Here is a 22,420-nt window from a genome sequence, read left to right as displayed (position 1 = left end):
GAATTTTTTCCGCACCGCTGATATTGGTGGTGTGAAGACAGGCGTAGAAGACGTTTAAAATAAGAGAGCAATGAGAGGCCAGGAAATCTGAAGACTTGGAAGCGAGTTCTACGAGATTAGCAAGAGTTTGTACCGCATGTTCACAGCGATATCCATCCTGCCCAGTCCAGGTTGTATTTTGAGCGTCTGGAAAAAGGCGAGCGGAGAGTCCACTTCAATGTGACGCAATAGGAAGTGAAAGGAGGTGGACTTACATAACAACCTGGAGAATGGAGGGAAGGCTCCAGTCTTCTGGAATGTCTTGAAGAGTCAGGGCTTTCAAAGTGCAGATCTCGAGACAGTAGGCTACTTCGCAAGCAACCCTGGCCGTCGCAGAAGGATACATTTGGAGGATGATCTTCATGGCGTAGGAAAGGAGAGTGGGTGGAATGAAGGGACTACTGAAGGTCGTTAAATGCAAAATATCCAATTAGCCTAGAGGTATTGACTGACCCCGGTTACAAATGAAACAGAATTTTAAAGGTCATGTTGGTTTCATCCTTTTATCCACACCCACAGCCTCATAAATAAATTGATGAAGAGGTGAGTGACTGAAGAGACAGACGGATTAATAGTTTGGTGGATGACTTATTGAATAGATGGACTAGTGGTTGGATAGGAGGCGCCTACTCAGATGATTCACAGTAAACCCCATTCACTCACTCTAGAATGGCTATGGTGCAGAGCTTGCGTAGTGCCTTTAATCTCGTCTCCACACTAGAACAGCTGCAGAAGGAGGCGAAAAGACTGACAGCGCGAGCACAAAAGCTAAAGCAGGTCACTAAACACGACGATGGAAGCGGACGGGAATTTGGAAGGAGAGCAAGGAGTTCAAAGAGCAACCCAAGCACTTGACACAACCACCAACGCTCAGAGTCATCAATAGAAGCCTAAAAAATAAAAAAAATCCAAAAATACCCCAGAAGATGTAAAATCCAAGACTAAGTTTCCGGAAATATACCCAAAAAACAACATTGAAAGTTAGCTACTTGGACCGTTGCAAAAAGCAAGTTATTGCTGTCAATACAACACAGCTCATCAATGTAAAAAAAAACCTGGGTATCTTAAGTAGAAATGTGTAAAAAACGACACAAAAAAATATAGTGTGCTTAATCAAAACTTGAATAAAGTTAACACCGGTTTCCTGGATTAAAATTTGTTAGAACAATTTCATAACACAAGTCGACCATAAAAAGTAACAACTAAGCCACCCTTTTTTGGCAATAAGAAAGACCTGGAACTGTGTTTAAATGCACTAACTAAATGCGTCTACACACAATCGCAGCCTCGCACAACACATGAATAACATCAAGAAACACGAACACCAAAATATCTAGTTCTGCTTTTATTCATGAAAGTACACGACCTCCTAGCAAAAAAGAAGCAGAGTAGTACAGTATGAATGCGAAAACCGAATTTCCCTTCTTCTACTCACCCTGTCCCACTAAAGACGAAATTTTCACCGACTATGTTGAAAGAGAGCACAACAACAACGCCAACAGCAGAATGTTTTGTCCAAATCCCGCCCCTTGGATTCCACCACCAGCCAAAACTACTAGTAAATCAGAGCATTTGCCAAAAAAACTTTCCTTTTACTTCACTTATAGAAGCACCTCAACCATCGAAAGTCGTCAAAACTTTTGAAATCAGCCGAAATCGACGGAGCAAGAGTTGGGATGAACCGGAAAAAGAAGAACGAAATGAAGAAATAAAGGAAAAGGGAACTATAAAGGTAAAAAACAACTCCGGCAATAGCAGCAACTGGTCGCAGATGCGACGATGGGTGAGCGACATCGACCGGTCCATTGAAAACCTATCAAACAGCGTTCGTGGCCTCCTAAAGGTGAGATTTGTGAAAAAAATTCTGACTTTAACACATTTCTTTGTGGTGCGGTAGAGTCTTGTGATACGGTCAGCCATGTTAATGTTTGCACAGAGTTTTTTTGGAGTAGGCATGACCTCGTTCCTTCATTCATTCGGCTGTTCCCTGACTTAGTCAGTCAGTCCGTCCCACTCCAACCACCAATTTATCCACAATATTTAAATTCCAATGTAATCTAGAACGAAAATCTGGAATTATGCATGGAAATAGTCCCCCATTTTTACCTCTGTAGTTTCACTAGTTGCTTCCCCATGTAATTTCCATCTGTAATAATTTTGCCCAAATTTAAGGAAGGAAACGCGGAGGACAAAGAACAAATCCTCTTCCACCACACACCAGTTAAGGTGAGTAAGTTTTCTAGTTGAGTAATCTTCCTTAAACTGCAAAGGGAATCACGGTGCGGTACATACATTACTAGGACAGAACTACCTATGAGGGGGAACCAGCCAGAGTGCAACATCTTCCAGTAAAGGTAGTCACAGCTCTTCCGCGTTATTTTTTGTACAATTTTCATTAATACCTAATTGTATATAATTTCCCTACAACAGGAGAACAGTAGCCATGGCATCGAAAGCACCGCGATCGATCGCCTAACAGGGGAACTTAAAAGAGCACGTGGGTTTGATTTAACTGTTGATCAAAAAAGTACTAAAAACATTTGACTAGTCATGCCAGTTCAATCCTGGTGGGCACTTTTGTCGCACATACTACTGATTTCGCACTTTTAAGTAGGTAAAATTGAAGTTAGGAAAAACCGTGACAAATTCCAATCATAAGCGGGCTAGAGAATGCTACTGATATCGCATTTAAGTAGTAGGAGTTAAATCCCGATGTTAACATACTAGGTCCCGCCCGCATTTCCTCCAAAACACCAGTACATACTGGTCGCGGGTTAAATGAGAGGCCTTGATCACAAAAAGCAACTAAATTTCATTCTAGGTGACGAGCTACACCAGGCAGAGACAAGACAGGCCTCCCTAGAGGCGCTAAAATCGCATCTCCAACTGCAGCTACGTCAACGGTCGGCCCAGTGTGAACGAATGACGGCACAAATGCGAAACTCAGCTTCAAAAACTCGACAAACGGTGGTTCAGTTGACACAAGAGTTGGCAGCAGCAGATGCGAGGATTCACGAGTTGATGCGACAACGTGAGCTGCTAAAACACGCCGCAAAGGGTCAGAAACGGAGAGCTATGAAGGCGGAGGCAGAAATTGCCAGGATGAAGAGGCAGGAGGTGGGTTACAATGCGACTTCAAAATAAGTTCGATTTAGTTGGCAGAGATTGAAGTAGCATGAGGAATAATAGGACCATCCAGGTGTAGCCGGAAGGTCCCTAGGTGTTGAGTTTCCAGGGAAGACTGAACTTTCACGTTCCAATTGGAATGCTACTAGATAGTTTCAAGAACTCATCAATGTCAATCGTGATGATAGTATATTTTAACAGCTTTCTGGATGCGATTTGAATAAAAAATGCATGCTGTTTACAGAATGAATGAATCCATCCATCACGGATGGCTTTTAGCTATTCCAAATTAGCTGCCACGAGGCTATTGATAGGTAGCATGGAGGAAGGACGAGACTATCCAGTGTGATTGTAATGAGCCGGATATTCATTCACGTCTATTCAAGACATTAATTTTCATATACCCGAACTGAGAGGATTGATTAACCATCAGGTGTAGATAACCCAGGATAAATGGACCCACCCAGTGCAAATAAAATGTTACTGATTGACTTCAAAAGGCCCATAAAGTGAATGCTGCTGGAAAGTTTCGGCTTCTACAATCTTTGAACAGTTCAAACAAGCTCTTGGTGGCTCACGTAAATGGAAAAAAATTGTCATAGCTAGTAAAAATTGAGTTGATAAACCGGTCCAGAGCAAGCAGAATGACGTCAGGTGATTTTATGGTATTTACACGACCGTCTAGGCTCCTTGAGCACCCCCTAGTAGCTTTCAAATATCTTGAAGAAATGCCTAGACGCGAAGGTCATCAATTTGGCCAATGGAGATTAGGTTCTCAAGATACATGAACTCGTTCGATGTTAAAAAAATGCCACTAGGTGATTTTGACAATTTTACAAAATGACCAAGAATCTTTGAAGGCTTCAACATCCTTCAGGATGTTTAACAAAAGGCAACAACCGGAATGTTGTTGGATAGTTCCGAGAATTTACTCAAGTCCTTTCAAGGAATTCGGAAAATTCTACATCAGCTTCCAAAGAGCAGGCGGAATAGAAAAATCAGTCATCATCAGGCTGACGATAGGCGATTGAGAGTCTAAGATAATTGAAGGCATCTAGTGCAGTTAGAATGACGTACCAACCTTCCGAATCTGAGCTAGCTTCTAGAGAAGAAGGTCTTAGAAGTAGGCAATTCTAGATAGATGGATGGGTTGGAAAAATTTGAGTCATTGACGCTCAAGCATCACTTTACCTGCGAACTGAACCAATACAGCACAGTGTAAACGACAAACAAGCGCATCAACAGGTGAGATGATTTTCAAGGTAATGAACGCATATAAGGACTGGAGGGCTTATGTGAGAAGTTCCATTCCCTTTCAGCATTAGATGAGATGAGCTGGGGAATAACAATGAGGAGCCAAAAGCAGCTGCCCGATGAATGACATAAATATCCCGGAATTACCGATGCTTGATGCTGTTTCAAAGTAGAACTTTTTTGCAAAAAGAAATTAGATGCTTTAGTCAACACACTGAATAGGTTTTCTACATGCTTTATTCAAACTGTCCTTTTCCACTTTTTTGTTTCTAGGCAATGGAAACAAAGGCGATCCCGGGGAAGATACAACGAAGGCTATTGCTCAATTGGAGGAGGTAGGTGGGAGAATTTCAAGTAGTGGGCGTCAACCAAGTTAATTGTCATTTCCGGAGAGCTAATATATAATGAAGCGGAGGGCTCGGAAAACAATCACACCAGATTTTGATTTGCATTCCGCAAGAGATAGGTCAAAAAAATTCAGGTAAAATCTAAGGAGGAAAAACGGGAGTAACAGGGCACCCTTTCTTCATCGTAAGACAAAAAGCACAAAATAAGGTCAAACTGGAGACACGTAAGTGAAAAAATTTGTAATTAGAATATTTCTTCTATTCTTCAATTGTACCAGGACAACAAACGACTTCGTGATCTGACAAGTGGTTATGAGGACCGATTGGCGGTGACAGAAAAGGAGGTGGAAAACCTGCGTGAAAGACTGGCTCAAACTGAATCTCGAATCACCGAGTCTGTGAGTAAAGCGAAGGTACGACTGTTTGACTGCAACAATTTGAGAACAGTTGTGGCTGTGGCTAGAATTCCAAACTTTACGTATCTTCTTTTACGCCTTAGACAGCACCACCTGTTGGTGTACCAGAGAGACCGAAATCTTTTACACCGAAGATAAGACCTGTTGAATAAAATGGCTGATTTTTAGGGTACTACTGCAGCTTCACAGGACTTTAAAGACCTATGAAAATACATATCACAATATTTGCAAAACTAGGGGGTTTCTGGCCAATAGGAGCTAACAAGTACCGGAGACTACTGTCAAATACTACTTTTAGAATTTGGGAGTAGTATATTGAAGTAATTCAAAACAACTAATTAAATGCAAATAAATTAGGGATTAAGAGAGCAGATTCAGTAAGTAAAACGATTCCGTTTTGTAGACTGAGAATGCTGAAACGGAAAAGGTATTCCCTGAGCCACCAACGGTAAGATTTTAGCACATATTTATTCCTTGCTTGGCATAATGCATAGTAATTTTAAGCTATGAAGGTAAGTAACAGGAAGAAAATTAAGATTTAACATAGCAGAATCGGTAAATAAAACAATTCTGTTTTTAGAGTGCGAGTACTGAGAGGGATAAGGTATTGCCCAGTCCTCCGGCGGTAAGATTTTGGCATGAATTCATTTATTACATAGCATCATACATAGTAATTTCGAGCCCTAAAGAAATTTTGTTATTTCAATTTGAAAATATACTGCTTACAGATTTACTGTAGGCTGTCTTTTACTTTGAGCAAAGTGGTTTGTAAGCAAATAGAAACCGGGACAAGTGATACCAATCGGAAGACGTTTAAAACGCAATACCATTAACCTCAGAATAGCGGCATCACAGCTTCAAAAAGGAAAAACACCCAAACAATTAAGAACCAATGCCCACCAAATAGTAGCATGAACCTCATCACATCAAATTCGAACACCGCAGAAGAGTGAAAGAATAATTTTTTAGAAGAGATACAATCATTTAAACCCTAAAAAGTCGTAAGACAAGATGTCTAGATCAGGGAGCTATCAAATTCCCAAGTAACCAGTCTTCTTTTGCAGCAGATCGAATTGTCCAAACCACAAACCCCTTCGACAGATACAACAGCACGACTAGAGTTGACAATTCAAGAGTTGAGAAACCAGCTGGCTCAGTCAGATGCATCGAATCGAAATCTGCAGGCCTATCTCTCCTTCCTGAAACGATCCTACAACTGCATTTTTGAAGCGGACGATCTTGATAAAGGCGCTCACATGGCGACGACAACTACGGCTGTTGTTTCCGTGACACCAGAGGTCCGCGCTTCTGACGACACTACTGCGGTGGTTGCTGAATAACTTTCTTCTCCATAGGATGTTAGCACTTTCTAACCTAATTCTTTGTTATTTAATCAGTTTCTTTTCTACCGATAGGGTTGTTCTACTATAGACATGTAAGTAACATCAATAAATAGGTTGTTGAATAGAGGTTCTTGTTCCAAGGTACAGCGCCGGAAAGGTGGAACGCTACCGAGGGAATACTTGGGCGACTGTATAAAAAAATCATGGCGGTTGATTTGTAACATCGAAAGCTCCCAAGTTTGACTGCAGATACTTTAATTCGAAAGTAGCAACACGATGCATCGAAGTATGTAGGCGTACTACTGAAGAGGAGAATAAGTAGACCCGGGGGACTAGTAAACAAAAATCGCACTACAATGGAGGTTCTTAGGCTGAATTTTCCAACACTTACACACGTCCATTATAAGAGGACAAGAATGGCAAAGAAGCCCCACGTGCGTAGGGGTGAAACACTAAATGAGTAGATAGCTAAGTCTGTCAAACAAAATCTGCAGAAATAAAAAAGACAATCACACAACCATGCTACTCAAATGACAAACAAATGGATTCGTGCAAATAATAAAAAAAAGTGTTCGATGATCTTCGATGCGATATAAACGTCAAAACACAAGCATACTACTCATAAATGCAATAAGCAGGCGGGCGTAGCAAGCAAGATGATTTAACACGCAAACTAATTATCAAACGATGTTACCTTAAGTTCATGTAAGGGAGAACACACATCCATATCAATAAAGTGAAAAATAAGTGCACACACATGGACAAACTACTTATATGCAAAAATAAGTAGGCACGTACGCTAGCATTGTTAATGAGAATGCCGCTAGTACCCAGCCACCAATCGTAATCGAGTGGAGGACACGGAAGAGCCTTCTCCTCCTCCAAGCATTCAAAGATGTGCGTCAACAAAGCATCGCAGAATCGAAGCAGAGGTATTCGGAGTGAACGATTCTCTTCTCTGTCCGACTAAAATGTGGATAAAATCCAATTCAGCCAATGCGCGTAGCGTGGATTTCATCAAGTCTTGCAAATTTTTTCTGGGGGCACAAACCCGAAACCCAATCTCAATCATCCTCTTGATTTCTTCCATACTCGGTACAAGACAGTTGTAATGCAAAGGAATGAAGGCCGTCAATGTGGAAATAGCTTGAGAACGAAGGACTGTGGGTTGGGTTCCCTTTTCATTCTCCATTAGACGGCCACCACTGTCCACCAATTGTAGGCACAGCTAAAAGAAGGTGTTAATCATTCATGGGGGAATTTTGTGGGTAGATATGGTTTTATTGCTTTTCTAAGACTTACTAAAACAAGCCAACAGGGATTGGGCGACATGGAGGAAGTATCGCAAAGTGACAGCAGTCTCAAGGTTGGTGTTGGTGATGTCAGTAGTCGTTGCACCTCCGATGTTGGGGTTTTGGCTAAGATAGCATTCCAAACAGGAAGAATGGGAGCGATACAGCGAGTCCGATTGTGGAAGGAATTCAGATTTGTAACAACATTTAATAGTAGGCCAGGATGAAGACGATTATATGGTGTGACAGTTATAAGAACAGCTAAGACTTTTAATAAAGCCAGCTGATGACGAAAAGATTGTTCTGTGCGTAGTGCCCAAATGAGACTCCTGTGAAGGGTGCGTAGTTCATTGGCTACGCGAAGGGAGTAGGGAATAAAGGTGGCAGGTTGCCAGTTTGACGGCTCTTCCGCAACAGCAAAACGCAGGGTCAATTTGTCCAGTACGACACCCAGTATTACGATGAAAAGCTGGGAAGAAAAATACAACACTCATGAGCAATGTTTATTTCTAAACAAATGCATAATCTAATCGTCAACAATCTGGGTGATCCAATTCTACTGAAAAATAACAAACATTAAGGCACACGCACCTCTCTCAACCTGGCATCACGTTCCCGGCACAACGCTTCCAAAAGATCCGACTGAAACGATCGTATTCCAGTCGATGTCCAGGCCTCACTGCAAATGCGCTTTGATGTCAACAGACGTCGAAGACAGAAGGTCGCAAGAAGACGCGACTTTTTTAGCTCTCGTACCTACAATCCGAACGGATAATAAAGTAGATGAGACACATAGATGGATGGACAAAAGTTGTGCGTAAACTACTCACAGCACAAATCTCCATCCCACCTGCATCACTGATATCACCACCACTGGAGGAGGGACAAACACTGCTTGAAGAAGAAATAGGGGTGCTCCCTTCTTCCCGTCGGGGTTGTCGATTTGAAATACAAAAAGCTACAGGCCATATGAATTGCACAACTCGAACGAGTCGATCCAGCTTTGAGGGTGTTAGTTGTGTCGGATGAAAGAGTTTACGATGACAGAGGAGTTGTACCAGCGCGTGGAAGCATGAGAGCCCGGTTTTAGTATCTTCCTGGAAAAGAACAAGGAGTGAAAATTATCACCACTCACACAGAAGCAATGGATGTAATTGAATCACCTCGATTATCTACCTGAGTCACTTCCAGCAGAGATGTCAAAAGATCGAGACAGCGTTCACCGCGTTGGAAATCCAAAAAATCGGGATTAGAATAGCTAGCAACCGTCTTGGAAGGCTCTACTGTAGTTGCTGTTGTTCCATTAAAAGTTTTGTAATTTACGGGGTATAGGTAGAGAAGACTAGCTAGACCTGCAGAAAGGTTTTGCCGAAGTTCTGTGCTGGATTGTGCTACCTCTACTGTGAGGATTGAATCGAGAAGCGTTCCGAAAGCAGTCGGTTCAAAAAGAGTTACGTTGCCTGGAAGGAATACGGTTATACTTCTATTCAGAATAAAACTGATTTAGAAGGACCTTATCCGTAATACATTAGCCTCTGGTAAAGATAATTTTCAATAAGTTGCCCTTTTCTAAGAAAGATAGAAGCCAAATTTTTACAACTAAACGCACACTACTACTAAGAATATCTGCACTGTGGTTGTAATCATTAGCTAGGTAGTTGATATCATGACATGGAATGTAGTCTGATAAGGGTCTGGAGAAGGATGCAACAACAACTAACAGATTTCAGAGCCTTTTTAGTACTGGCATCTAGTCTTAAGTGTTAGAAACAGTTATCGATCAAACTCACACCGATTTTTGCAAACCCTATTCTTACTTTACAAGTCAAATTAAAGTGAAGAAATGGCAAAATCGACTAGACAAATGAAAAAAATATGGACACGACTTGACCGCAAAAATTTGGGGAAATCGATGCCCAAACAAAAAAATGGACAACAATTGAAACAAAGAATGGGCAAAGAAAACGTTAGCGACGAATTGAAATTGATTTTAATGTTCGATACATCGAATCCCATGATACCAGTATTCGCTCCAAAAAGCATGTTTCGTTACAAATACTGATGATTTGTAAAAAAGCATTATCAAGCACAACACTAGGAAAAAGTCCTGCTGAGTAAGATCAGTACTCAATTACTGCATAACTATTTAAAGCAGTTAATAAAAACTATCTAAAAGAAATCATGGCAAATAACCTATATTGGCTGTGCTTACCATCATTAGTAAGATCTAACCAAAGATGTACATAGGCAGGAACTTTACTGCTGCCGATCTTTTGTTCGGTAAAAGGAGAAAGGAAGGCTCGAGATAAGTGATTTAACAGCACGGAGTGCCATAGTTACAACGGCAAAACGCTGCTCAAACTACGGGATAAAGTGCCTGCAAACCATTATAGACTGGGGAGAGTAAGCAAGATTAACCGATCTCGATAAGTGATTGAGCATTTCGCTTACCTCTAACCAAGTGTTCCACGTCACGACAGAAACGAATCGAAGGGACTCCACCAAGGGAATGCAGGTGAGATAGGCGATAAATAAGACTGTTAAAAATTGCTTTCGATTTCTGGAGTTCATCATCTGAAAGCGGTTGTGAATGGGATGACCTAGCCAAGGAGGGAAAGCGGCCAGTATTCAGCAGGATTTCCAAAAAACGGAGATGTGGAGTAGACCCAGTGAAGAAAGAACACAGAGCCGGCCAGGTTTCCGCCTGCGTCAGTTCATCCATGTCTAGATAAAGAATGAGCACTTGCGAGGCCAATAATAAACCAAAAATCGTAAATGGGATATGTGTAGCTGGGAAAGCGGCTTCAAGTACCAAAAGGAGGGATGTGTAGGCATCTACTTTATAAAACAGACTTTTACTTTCTCGGGCATTTAAATGGAAGCACTGGAGTATTGGTTAGGTAAGAAGGAGAAATTCCGGCATTCGAACGTCATGAAGTCATAAATTGGAATAGTAGTAAAATATAGGTGTGGTTCCAAGGAGCTCTCGTAGATAAAATAACCACACGAATAAGTAAAGTGTACGTTATTCGAATATAAAGAACCACATATCTCAAATAAACCAATGGTCTGCGATTTAAAATCCATGGTTATGCTATTTTTAGTCATTCATCCCGGGTAACTTACGGCATAACACAAGGTGAAGAAAAGTGCGCTTCAATATATCTACTCAAAATCTCAAAACTGATAACAGGTATTGAGAAAAGAAACCTAAGAACCGGCGAGTGCTTTGCACATGGAAACGAGCAGAATCGCACTTACAGTATCAAGGCTATATTTTGCCCATACAAATTCCACCTACCTCCCATCCAACTTGACCTTGAAAATTTATTAAGAGATTTGTATGCTTTGATGGATTTTGTATGCCTAAATGCAAAACTATAGGCTTGTAAACAGGCTAAATATTTACCGAAACCTAAATTTTTTGACTTGTACCAGTTAAACTGCCGAAAAAGGTTGTTAATATTGTTCAGTAGTGCTCTTCTTGGGGGTTTCTTATGGGACAAAATTTGAAGTAATTGTTGGATGTTTCATGAGCTATGAAAAATGAAGTATTTGCATTTTTCGTACGTTAAGCTTGTCTTTGCCACGCATAATTGCAAATCTGTTAAATACCCTCACGAATTCTTCCGTTCCATCCTTTGGCATATTTGTAGGCTCAGTATTCGAACCAATTATTCAAGTTTTTCAATAGTTTTAGAATTGCGTCAACTTGGTTTCATTTGTGTTACATTTATTAAAAACCCTTATAACCACCGGGTTTAGCTTGTCTTTGATTGTTATGCTTGCCCTTTGGCACCTGGCATCGGGCCACAAGAGTAGCCCCCAAGCATTTCCTTAAGCACCTAATGTAGATTCCTCCCCACCACCACAGGTAAAGTCTAGAGACACAGGAACATAACCTCGACCCAATTTTAAAGTCCCATCTATCCTCTTTTGCTAGAGTAAAAGCAATTTTTTAGAAACAGTATTGTCTGCAAGAGTTTCTATGACCCGTTGATCAAGATATAAAAAAAAGAACATAACAGCAGATATACCATGCCGCTTACACAAATGAACTAAGTACACTTAAAAAAATTCCTTATGGGGGAGAATTTACGGGCAGATACTATCAAGAACCAAGTACAACACAAAGTCCCGAGACTTCCTTGAAGGTAAAGAAAGCATAATGCTCGGGCAGGACGTATACACTCGGTACACAGTAGAGGACGAAGCTACTGGCATGACCTAAAGCCCAGGCCACCTGGATTTATTTTGGGACTAAAACGTGATTCACAAAACAGCACCATCAAGGAATCATCTGAACAAATGAGGAACAGCCTGTCTAGGAATATGAAAATTTAGTCGATGACATTTAAACACGTTGGTTGCATGTTAAGCTGGCGATTATTATAAGAAAGCTACTTGGCTGCGCCATTTTGTACCTTTGTCAGATGGACCAGCCTCCGGACCGTGCCAGTAGCCCTTAAGCCCTACCGAATGTCAAATGTAGATAATTCGCCCTGGTATTATGTCTTCTCTAGTCTTCAGAGAAATCTTGGAGGAGGGCATGGCAAAAAGTGTTAAGAAATTGAATTGTAAATTTGGTCTGTTGTTTTCAATGTGCAAATGCAAGGGTTAATAAGATCCATTAATGCTAATGTAATGTCTAGCTCACTGGGTGTGGTGCATTCTAAATTAGGAAAGTAAAGAAATTTTGTTTGCAAATAGAATTTCTAACCGGAAAATTTGTTGCCTAACAAGAACAATTTTCTTGCACAAATAATGACACTTTGAATAAGAATGGGTGAATGAACCTGAATGTCAAAACACCCTGCAACTGACGTCAAAGTAGTAGTGCACGATATTTCATTACAAAGTGTGGTCCACCAGAGTTTTTAACTTTAGGTTTTTGTTAAGGGCCTGCTAAAGTGCCCCGTTGTTACACCTTATCCAGGTGTGCTGCCTCCGGGTTATGCCAGTAGCCCCTCAAACTCTACTATACGGCGAATATTGCACTATATATTAGGCCTTTGTTCAAACTCAAAAGAGCATCAAAGAGCTGCATTGTTAACACAAGAAAGCACACCTGTTTTCAAGTGACATCTGTCCCTACTTCTACAGCCAAATGATTAAAATGAGGGGGATAAAAAGAGTACAGATGGGGGAATCAATGACGACCCCTAACAATAAGGTCTGCAAGAAGTATACTAACACTGAGAGTAGCACCAGCTGCGGCGGTAAATCATCCAAAAAGTTTTGCAGCTAAAGGCAAGTCAAGCCTGTATGATAATACTAAATTTGTTAAAACGCAATGCCTCCTCATCTTCTCAACTGGCTGGAGAATAAATAAGTAAACATTACTGGGCATCACTGAATTGAGGACAAAGTGGGGTGGAAGAAGAAAGACAAAACATCATCCCTAAGGAACTGCATTAGATCCTATCACTTGTTACAAGGCTCCGCTATTGGGCAAGTGCTCCTACAACTAGCTATGAACATGCACGATATCCTGTATATTTCCCAATCCCCGAATCCATTCCCCACACAGGACTAGACGCTAGATCCAGTAGAGCCACTCGGTAAGATAAGTGGCCTTGCAGTAAAGCAACTCCGTGAATGCATGGGAATTCAATAAATGCAATGGCTGTCTCTTGGGTGCTTTTCTCACAGTACCGGCTATAGTGTTATGACCAATTAGCTAGATTGATCAAGGGGAGCACGAAGAATGATGTTAAAAGGGGACAAAAGATGTGTTATACGTTAAGTGTTTGTTTAACTTTGGGTATTTGCCATTGTGCCTTCGTCGGTTTTGGCAAGACTCCGGGCCGTGCGAGGAGCCCCACTCCATTCAAAATGTAGAATATATAAATTCTCGCAAATTTTTTTATTTTATAGTATTTGTGCTACAATAATCAACAAAAATTATTCTTTTTAATACAAGTTATTTCGCAATTATCAGTTTCAATGATGTATGATTGATCTCGCAAACGCTGCACATAAAAGTAAAATTAATAGGAAACTTTGCTTTTAATAGATTAGTCTTGCAAAATTTAAAAAATGTAAATATATTCATAAAGATAAGGTTTGTTTAATTGAATCTGTTAAATTCAATACGAATAGCCTTATCCGCGGTTATTTAAGTCTATTGCATTGTGGATTTTTCGCCGGTGTCAATCGTATAGTCAATTGTGGTTTTTGTTTCTCTGTGTTGTTTTGTGGATTCTCGTCCCTAATCAATGTCAGAAAATCCTAATCCCCCCACTGAGACCAAGCGACTTTCTCCTACTACTGTCCCAGGTATATGCTCGTCACGTTGTATTTTAGTTTCTTTTTTATGCTTCTCTTAGTTTCCTATCAATTTCCTGTACTTTATTTGCAATTTTTGTGTTGCCTTATTCATCCAATACTGCACACTTGGTGATAACATTTAGATGTGGCAATTGCCGACTCCCTTGAGAAAAGTGGTGAGGACAATGGTGAACAGGATCAAAAACACAAACATGGTAAACGCTCAAAGAAAGAACATGATTCTACTGGCCAATCGCGTAAGTTTCAGTTTTTTAGGTGTCCTTGGTTTGTGTACCATTTATAAATGCCTTTTTTTGCTCATACCAGATAGGTTAAAACCCACCAAGAAAAAGAAGAATAAAATGGGTGAAATAAGTAAGACGCGAATCCTCGCTGTGCTGATTTCTCCTCATTTCTAATAATCTTACTAATTGAACTCACGAAATCCTCCTACCATCCATTCACTAACTTATCTTAATCCAACTCATTCTTCTCAGTGCTTCTCCTGTCTTTTTCATTGAGAATCAGAAGTACCTGATCAGCAGCACGTGATGTTTTCGCTGGGTGAACAGCATGCTGATGACGAACCGCGGCAATCACCAGCCTTTGTAGAACTAGATGAGCTCTACACTGATCCGACTTCGGGAAATCCACCAGAATGGAGAGAAGTGGCCAGGTATGTTTTTTTGGAACTCAACGTGTTTCATTTCTTATGTCATTGATTTGCATGTGCCATATTTGCTTTGCTAATGGACCATTATCATTGAATCGTTCATTTTATTTCAAACCTCTTTTAAGGCGTCGCACCATTTAACGCAAGACTTGACTTTTCGTGGCCATTCTTTTACTTTTTCTGCTTAGATGGTTCCACATCTCCAGCAGTTGTTTTTTTCCGATTTTATTTGTTGACGTAAGGAACGCCTTCGTGTAGACATCCTTACAAACTCTTTAAATATGGTTTTTGTGGATAGTTGTTTATTTGTCGTAATACTGATGTGGTTATCGCTAAAACGTCGATTTCATGAGGGCACTTTTGGCTTTATCCTTCTCACGAATGGTTGGTCTTTGTCACGCCAACTGATACGAATCTGGATACTATTCCCTGTATAATGATCCGTGCTCGTTGGGTTTTTTTTACTTCTCTAATTAGAAATTGTTTTCTCTACAAACTTTTATCAGCACCCCTCATTAACGGCCTGCTTGGTTAGTATATCATTTAATTAGAGGTGCTGTTCATCTCGAAAGCATGGTCTAATGAATGTATCCTCAATTTCGTCCATCGAGGACTGCATGGTCTGGTTACCGCTTCTCACCCGTCAACGGGATTCGTGATAACAAATTTTCCTACTCAAGATTAGTTTTTCAAATTCAGTTCCACTTCCTGCTGGACTAGTCCCAAGCCTATTTAATCACTGAAATATCACTTGTCATTTTTTTAAACTGGGTATTGTGCAACTGTTTCATTGATGGACTTTTGAATGTCTTTTCAGTCTCCTTTGTATTCTCAACTTGAACATCTTCCACCTAGCTTTGCTCTTTTTTGGAAGAATACTCTTCATTTTTAACAAAGTAAACTAACTTTAACATCTTTTCCATAGACCAAAATTCCCAGTAACTTATCAACTTTTCTTTACCCTACAAAACGTAATGTTGTTTCCATTGACAAACTCACGTTTTCAGGCGAACCATGTTTCGAATATTTTCGTGACTGGCCAGCACTTTCACTAGTTTTTACATATATCTGCCGCCTTTATGCCTCACCTGGGCGGCATATTTGGGCAGACTTGAAAAGTAAAGAGAAAAAGGGTAAGAAAGTCAAAAGCGATTGGTGTTCTAGTGGAACGGTACATCAGTGGGGGTCGATTTTCCCCTCGGACCCTGGTAGCGAATGTGCTAGCGATGTGATTCATAACCCAATGAAAAAGATGATTTTCTGAAAAGAAATTCACATTTGTCGTTGTCAGTTCGTCTTTACTAGTCTACTATTTTTCCGCTCACAGAAACCGCCTTTTTTCTTGTTTTTTGTATCGTGACTTAAAAATAAGCGTTCTCTCTTCAAGCTCGGAGCTTTGATTTGTTTTCACCGATTTTCGACGCGAATTTCTTTTAACTGTTTGAAGATAAAAAATTTGGCAAATTGCTTTGCTAAAAACGTACTTAGTTGCACCGGTGCTGCAGTAAGATTCAGCACAATTACGTTTTTCATCAAGGATCTATTATTTCCTCTTTCATAAATGCTTCGAGGATTCGTTCAAGGTTATAAAATTACCCCCACACCTTATTGGGTGTTTTTGTGGCTGCCTACTGTTCGGTGTCAATGTTTCACTGTTAAATAACCCAAACCTCTTTAGACTGTCTAGCTTTTAGCTTTTCAATTTTCTAAATTCATCATGACCTTTTATTGGCCATCAAATCGTGATTTGACGTCGGTACTTTTTTTGCTACACTCCCATCCATCCTTATCGCCTACTTTTTAGCGATGCAAAATACTTTAGCCGAATTTCATCCTGCAAGCCATAAAAACGTAAGATACTTTTCTTCCCAGATTAGAAGTCTATTATGGGTTTAGCTTTGATAACCCTGGCTATAACTCCTTTACTCAGTAGTCCTCTGGCCAGTGTCTTTTTCGTGCCCTATCGTTGGCTCGCTCCTCCCCCCTCTCACCCCCCTCATGGCATAATAAGCTTGCACTTTCTCCTCCCCTCCTCAAAGGCACCACTTTTTTTACGCACACACCGTATTGCGTGCTCATTTCAACGTTACTTCCTGTCTCTTCTCGTAAACAGAAAACTTTCTACGTTAGTCATGTCTCGCGTTTACTATTTCTACTGTTGTACACTTTTGTATACGCATTCAAGTGTTCACTTATCACATCCACCCTGGTTCTAGTGTTTTTTTCCATTCACCGATGACGTCACTATAATTTGAACATGGCACAGGAAATATAGTTCTGTCTCGTTTCAAGCCCCGTTTGTCTAAGCTCTCTGCTATCACTTCCTTGTGGGCCGTCGTAGTGGTATTACAGCGACACCGAAGTCTGCCATAAGGCAAGAACGCAAACTCTGAGGATGGTTTTCATTTCATCGGGAATATCGCTGCATTTAACAATGTTTGTAACTAGCGTCAGTTTCGATGCTATTCACTGCTGGCCTCCTAGTTCTGAACGAAGTCCTTAATTAGTCTGGGGAGTGTTGTGAAGCGTGGCCATTCCGAATACTCACAGCTTTTCGCGGAGGGTTCATTGACCTTACTTTTAAATACTTTTCTGTCATCAGACCTCTAGATTGTACTCGCTGTTTACTTTTTTGTGGAAATAATATAAACAGTCTCTCGTTTGGCTAAAATTGTTCTTCTCCGGTGCAGATCTCACTCCCTTGGTGGCCAAAATGCAGGTCACTTGGGCTGCCAAGAGTGAACTTGGTTCTGTTAACGACCCGTACAGACTCAGTCCTTCATGGAAGTTGCCTTTTGAGGGAATCTTGTTTTTTGCAAAAGTTGAAATGTCAGGCATTCCTATTGCATTATCACTGGTGAAGGCGCTTTAGAGCCTAGAAGTCTGACAGTAGCTTTCTCATCAACGTATTCGGAGGGTCTGAGAGAATGGTAGTGGAGGTGAGAGTCGGATTACGGAAGATGGGAACTAACAGTGGGACAGGAGTGAAAGTTGTATGGTTGGTTTTTCTCCCCATCACAGTGCGAAAGTTTCTTTATCTCTGTTTGGGCTAAAGGATATTTTACAATGCGAACTATTTCATGAGGTGTTTAGTCAGATTTCATTTCTCATTCATTTTTTTTCATTTTTCTTTGTTATATCGTCTAGCAAAGTTATTCTTCTAGACGTGTAGCTTAAGAAGATACAAGCTCTCGTCACTTTCATTCCAGCCTTGGCTCATTACTAACCATGATGAGGAAAGTCGGCTTGGTTTCAGTGGTCCGTCTGTCGAGCCTTCATAGATTCAGTCGTTCGCAGTAGATGTTTTCCCTCCCAATTTGATGGAAGTCTTTCTTGAAGTGTCAGCAAAAGTAGTTGCTATTTTTCACAAGGGGTCATAAATTTCGTGCCTATTTCACCGCACTACCACTCAAGTTGTCTTTGAAGTCAGGTCATATGAATATAAAAGAAGCTGTTAGAAAGCAGAAAGGTAAACTGAGAGAAATGTGTGCAAATGGAAGGCGTGGGTCCTACACTAACTCCAAAATAAGCCTAACGACGGACTTAAGAGCGCTTTTTCGGGTAGTTATCATTCACCATTAAATCCCTAGCGTTTCTTTGGGGTTGTGGTGATGTTTGTAACCCTCTCAAAGACCCTGTAAATGCTATCTGAAGGTCAAAATTTTCAAATCAGGCGAGCTAGCTGTTCAAATAATCGTGGAGGCTTTAAATCACCCCTCTGGGATTATGCCTGGGATAGGTGAAGCTGCATATTTTCACTGAAACTCATACGTAAGGTATTTCTTGATCCGGGACCCTAACAACTGCCTCCAATGTTAGAATGTGTTGTTTTTCTTTAAAGAATATTCTTAAAACTCCGTTTCGGTGCACATCTGATTAGTGTTAGTTGCATACACTTCTGTGATGTACTGGCTATCGCAGTAATCCAAATAATCGTCTGTGGCGACTTAGAATTCGCTCACAAAAGGAGTGAAGATTGGAAGAGTCCTGATTTGTGTATCGTAAACGTTCACGTCTAGTCGGCACTTCCAGTATTGCGTACTTCTAAGGAACGTTAGTATAACAGAATCACATACAGTGGCAATTGGCAGCTGTACCCAATGAATTTGACTGGCAACCAATGCACTATCCGTAGATCTGTCTAGTCTCTCGGTAGTGTGTGGACGTACGACTTTGTAGCGGACAGCCCAGATAAGTCCTTGAATGGGTAGAAGGCCTCAAGCAGAGTGACGAGACGATCAGGTAGAATGAATGTACTGATGTCGATCCCAACCGTGATAATTCTGTTCTCAGGCTCTGCAGCAGTTAATTGGTCTTGGAGGGCCTGAGTGATGCATGATCTGTGGTATAGTTGCGCAATGGAGACGATAAATGCAGCACAGTCATTCAGAAATACTCACAGCTTTGAACAGATGACGTAAATTTAGGCTGAGTGAAGGGAGTCAGCTCAGGAGGGCTCAGTTACACTGACAAACCCTTCTACGTTGAAGCTCTCTTCGTTACTCAAACATCGACTTCTTTACAGAGTAACACCGTTTCTACTCCATTCAATTCTTTCATTTATCAATCAAAACGTCTCCCTTTGAGCTGAATTTCCTTCATTGAGGTTTGGACTTAGATGGGATATCTTAAATTGAGTTGTCTATGCCATAAAGTGCATAACATCACTGGGCTGTTTCTTTTCCCACGGTTCGTGTCATCCCCTTCCCAGTGTATGCTACCTCACAGAATTTATTCCTTTCCACGTTCCAAACTGAAATATTTGTAAAAGCAGCACTGCTTTTGTGTTGCTTTATGGCAAAAGGAGGGCTCGCTTTTTTTAGCGAACTTTAACCTTCCCCCCCCCTCCCTCCCTCTACAGTAAGAAAAAAGGAAACTCACGCAAAATAGGAGGTGCGTACCTTTTGGTCCTGTTTCTCTTTTGACTTTACAAAATTACTTAAAGTGTGATGTGTTTGGGGTACGTAAAAAGGGTGGTACCATGGCTAATTTTCTCAATTAGTTTCCCTAAAATTGTCCAAATGATTTCTAAAAATATTCCTTTTACAGTGTCTCGAGAAGCATAGCCTGCCGTAGAATTAGTAGGATGTGAGCATGGCTGGATACCTATGTCATCAAAACTGTGTGATGCCATCCGCGGAGACTCAGGAGGCCACACAGCTAAGTGATACGTGAAACCAGTATTATTTTCCTCCTTCTCCAACAGTGAAGACATTAGCTGACTAAAGTTTGTGGCACAAGAATCATTGCTCCTATAGACTATTATCGTCGAGAATCAGCCTCCTTTTGATCCGTTTCCAGGCTAGAATGTTCCATCCCCTCTTCAATGCCGATAAACTAGACTATAAATTCTCAAAATACAATAAAAAAAGATTCTGTAAGAAAGAGTGAAATTGAGTGACTCTTCATCAGTCAAGGAATGACGGCAGCTCACTATCACTTGTAGAACTGGCCTTATTCACCGGTCCACATTACCCTGTCAATTTGAAAGTGGAGATTTGTATAAATCCTTCCAACGACAATTTCTGCTTTCATTCTCTCTTTGGGAGCAAACTTTACAAAAGTGTGGGTTTTAAACCTGAACTTACTATCTAATTTTTTGTGCAGATTGTAAAAGGGTGAAGTGAAGGTATTTTCCTGTCTGCAATGCTACGTGTAGACGGTTTGCGATTTGCCCGACCTATATGATTAAAAGGCGCACCGAAGGCACGTAGTCACGTAGGCGGAATCGTTTTTATCCACAGTTTTGCCCTACCTTCCATGAGTTAGGATAAAATCATCGTGGAAGTCGTCCCTCACATCAAATATTCGATGCCATCTCCACTGCGGACGCAGGAAGCTTATGAAAATCCCATCAAGGTAATCACCGCCGTATGGGAACAAGTCAAACATCTATTTTTAGTCCCACACACTTGTGTTATGTGTGTTTTGATAGTAAATATGTTTCGGTTGAAGGTGGCGCAGTAACTAAGGCAATGCTGCCTTTACCCAGCAGCGTCCACACCAGCACCTCCCTTAGCCGTTAAAGTTGCCACGATAGTTGGTGTGGTTCAGAAAACACGAGATTTGACCTGATGCCTCTCTGTCTGCGAAGGCCTAGACACCCACCTGATGTCCACGTGCACACGCACGCAAAAAACAAAAACTTTGGCAAAGGTGAATATGCGGTTGTCATGACTTCAATTGGGTCACCACAGGCAACTTTGACACTCTCATGCAACTGTCCAGCCACCTCTTCAACTGGTTCGTCTTTGACCTTCGCCAATTAGTTAATCCAGCATTCATCACTCAGTTTCAGTCATTTCGTGTGGCCGAGGTTATAGGCGGTTGGGCGACCGAGGCACTCTACATGCATTCTGCACTCACCACATCACAGCCATCAACTCAGAACTCCTACAACCTACCAATAGACGGCAACGACGACGACCACGGTGTAATTACCCCACCCACACAATGAGCACGGGGATGAGACCGTGCACCTGGCACAAGCGCACATTCACATATTCTGAGCACAAACTACAGCACACGATAAAGTGGCGCTCTTTCATCTTTGATGCATTCCACTCACAATTATCGCGACTGCTTTCCACTCTTGGGGAGTTGACCATACCCATTCGTATTGCAGCACAATAGAAGTTGACTTGTCAGGGAGACGACAGATAGTGGTCAGATGACATCCAGCTGCCATCACCTGTCCTCCACCACCACCTCCTCACTTCGCTTCCTCCAACAGTTGCACAGCTAAGTAAGGCGTGTTGTAGTCATGGTCCTAAGTAACACACTTCCACCTGCCGTCGATTGTTCGCTTCCACACTACGATTTCGTAGTGCACCCTAACGAAGCAACTGAACAACTGCTCGCACTCAAAAGTTCCACCATCACCACTGACATTTTAAGTAGTGGCTTTCCACTTGATGTGGTAGTATGTTTCATCTCTAGTGTTGGTTACTCATGGGGCCAGTCGGTTACTGGCTTGTCTCGTGGCCATTAGTGTCCCCTTCTGATATAATTCACCAGTGAATGCGAAGCCAAACACCGTCACAGGTGACCCATTTTGGCACCTTTCCATTTGAAGCTGTCAGCATGGCATGGCGTCACATTGAATCGGATTGCAAATAAGAGGTGAATGCGGAGGTCCGGCTAAAATATGCGCACGTCAATGCAACAGCACGACCCCAAAAGCTAAAGGTCAACCTGCGTCCACACACTAACGAAACGAAGTGAAGTGGCATGACAGCTTGACATGAAATGCCATGAATGCATTGAGGAGTGAATGAATGAGTGAATGAACGTGACTGGAGGAAACGCAACTCAGCCCATCCACACTTGAAATCACGGTCAGTGCGGAGGCTAAATGCAATGCAAATGTACGCTGGTTGGTTTAGTGTCTGTGACATCATTTCCTCCCCCCGCCCCACAGTCTCACTCTCCACACTCTGTTCCCCGCCCTGCACCATCTCTGCCTCACCCTGCTGTACTGTCTCCATCTCCGCATCCCTCTCCCCCTCCCGCGTTGTCTACGCCATCCCCCCCCGTCCCAGTCCCACACGTTTCCTCTAGTCCGCCTGTGTGTGTGACCCTGAAAGCAGCCAATCAGCCGGCCGATGGAAGAAATGCCGACGTGGTCACCAAAACTACTAGTGAATACGCACATTCACAC

General features: G+C 41.6%; 3 protein-coding genes across 3 annotated transcripts; 2 read left to right on the top strand and 1 right to left on the bottom strand. All coding sequences in view use genetic code 11, as the record gives it.

Moving 5' to 3' along the window:
- Positions 1 to 1,437: 1,437 nt before the first annotated feature.
- EGR_08034 (Outer dense fiber protein 2) lies at positions 1,438 to 6,522 on the top strand (the record flags this gene model as incomplete). The annotated part of the gene is made up of 10 exons (XM_024497283.1): positions 1,438 to 1,597; positions 1,647 to 1,882; positions 2,212 to 2,265; positions 2,340 to 2,393; positions 2,470 to 2,536; positions 2,861 to 3,160; positions 4,693 to 4,754; positions 5,045 to 5,179; positions 5,586 to 5,630; positions 6,247 to 6,522. The coding sequence occupies 10 exons, from the start codon at positions 1,438 to 1,440 to the stop codon at positions 6,520 to 6,522; spliced, it is 1,389 nt and encodes a 462-aa protein (XP_024348282.1).
- Positions 6,523 to 6,587: 65 nt separating this feature from the next.
- On the bottom strand, positions 6,588 to 11,125 carry EGR_08033 (HEAT repeat-containing protein 6; the record flags this gene model as incomplete). The annotated part of the gene is made up of 9 exons (XM_024497282.1): positions 6,588 to 6,713; positions 7,324 to 7,491; positions 7,577 to 7,753; positions 7,828 to 8,286; positions 8,409 to 8,573; positions 8,648 to 8,914; positions 8,994 to 9,277; positions 10,269 to 10,541; positions 11,119 to 11,125. 9 exons carry the CDS (start codon positions 11,123 to 11,125, stop codon positions 6,588 to 6,590), a joined length of 1,926 nt encoding a protein of 641 aa, XP_024348281.1.
- A 775-nt stretch (positions 11,126 to 11,900) lies between these two features.
- EGR_08032 (hypothetical protein) lies at positions 11,901 to 19,826 on the top strand (the record flags this gene model as incomplete). Its single annotated transcript, XM_024497281.1, has 12 exons — positions 11,901 to 11,939; positions 13,695 to 13,768; positions 13,839 to 14,037; positions 14,147 to 14,183; positions 14,231 to 14,372; positions 14,419 to 14,462; positions 14,616 to 14,763; positions 14,949 to 14,997; positions 15,686 to 15,893; positions 17,451 to 17,589; positions 18,132 to 18,229; positions 19,810 to 19,826. The coding sequence occupies 12 exons, from the start codon at positions 11,901 to 11,903 to the stop codon at positions 19,824 to 19,826; spliced, it is 1,194 nt and encodes a 397-aa protein (XP_024348280.1).
- Positions 19,827 to 22,420: the final 2,594 nt, after the last annotated feature.

The sequence above is a fragment of the Echinococcus granulosus genome (genome assembly GCF_000524195.1).
Source record: "Echinococcus granulosus chromosome Unknown EG_S00094, whole genome shotgun sequence".
NCBI lineage: Eukaryota > Metazoa > Platyhelminthes > Cestoda > Cyclophyllidea > Taeniidae > Echinococcus > Echinococcus granulosus.
This window is presented reverse-complemented; position numbering and strand designations above follow the sequence as displayed.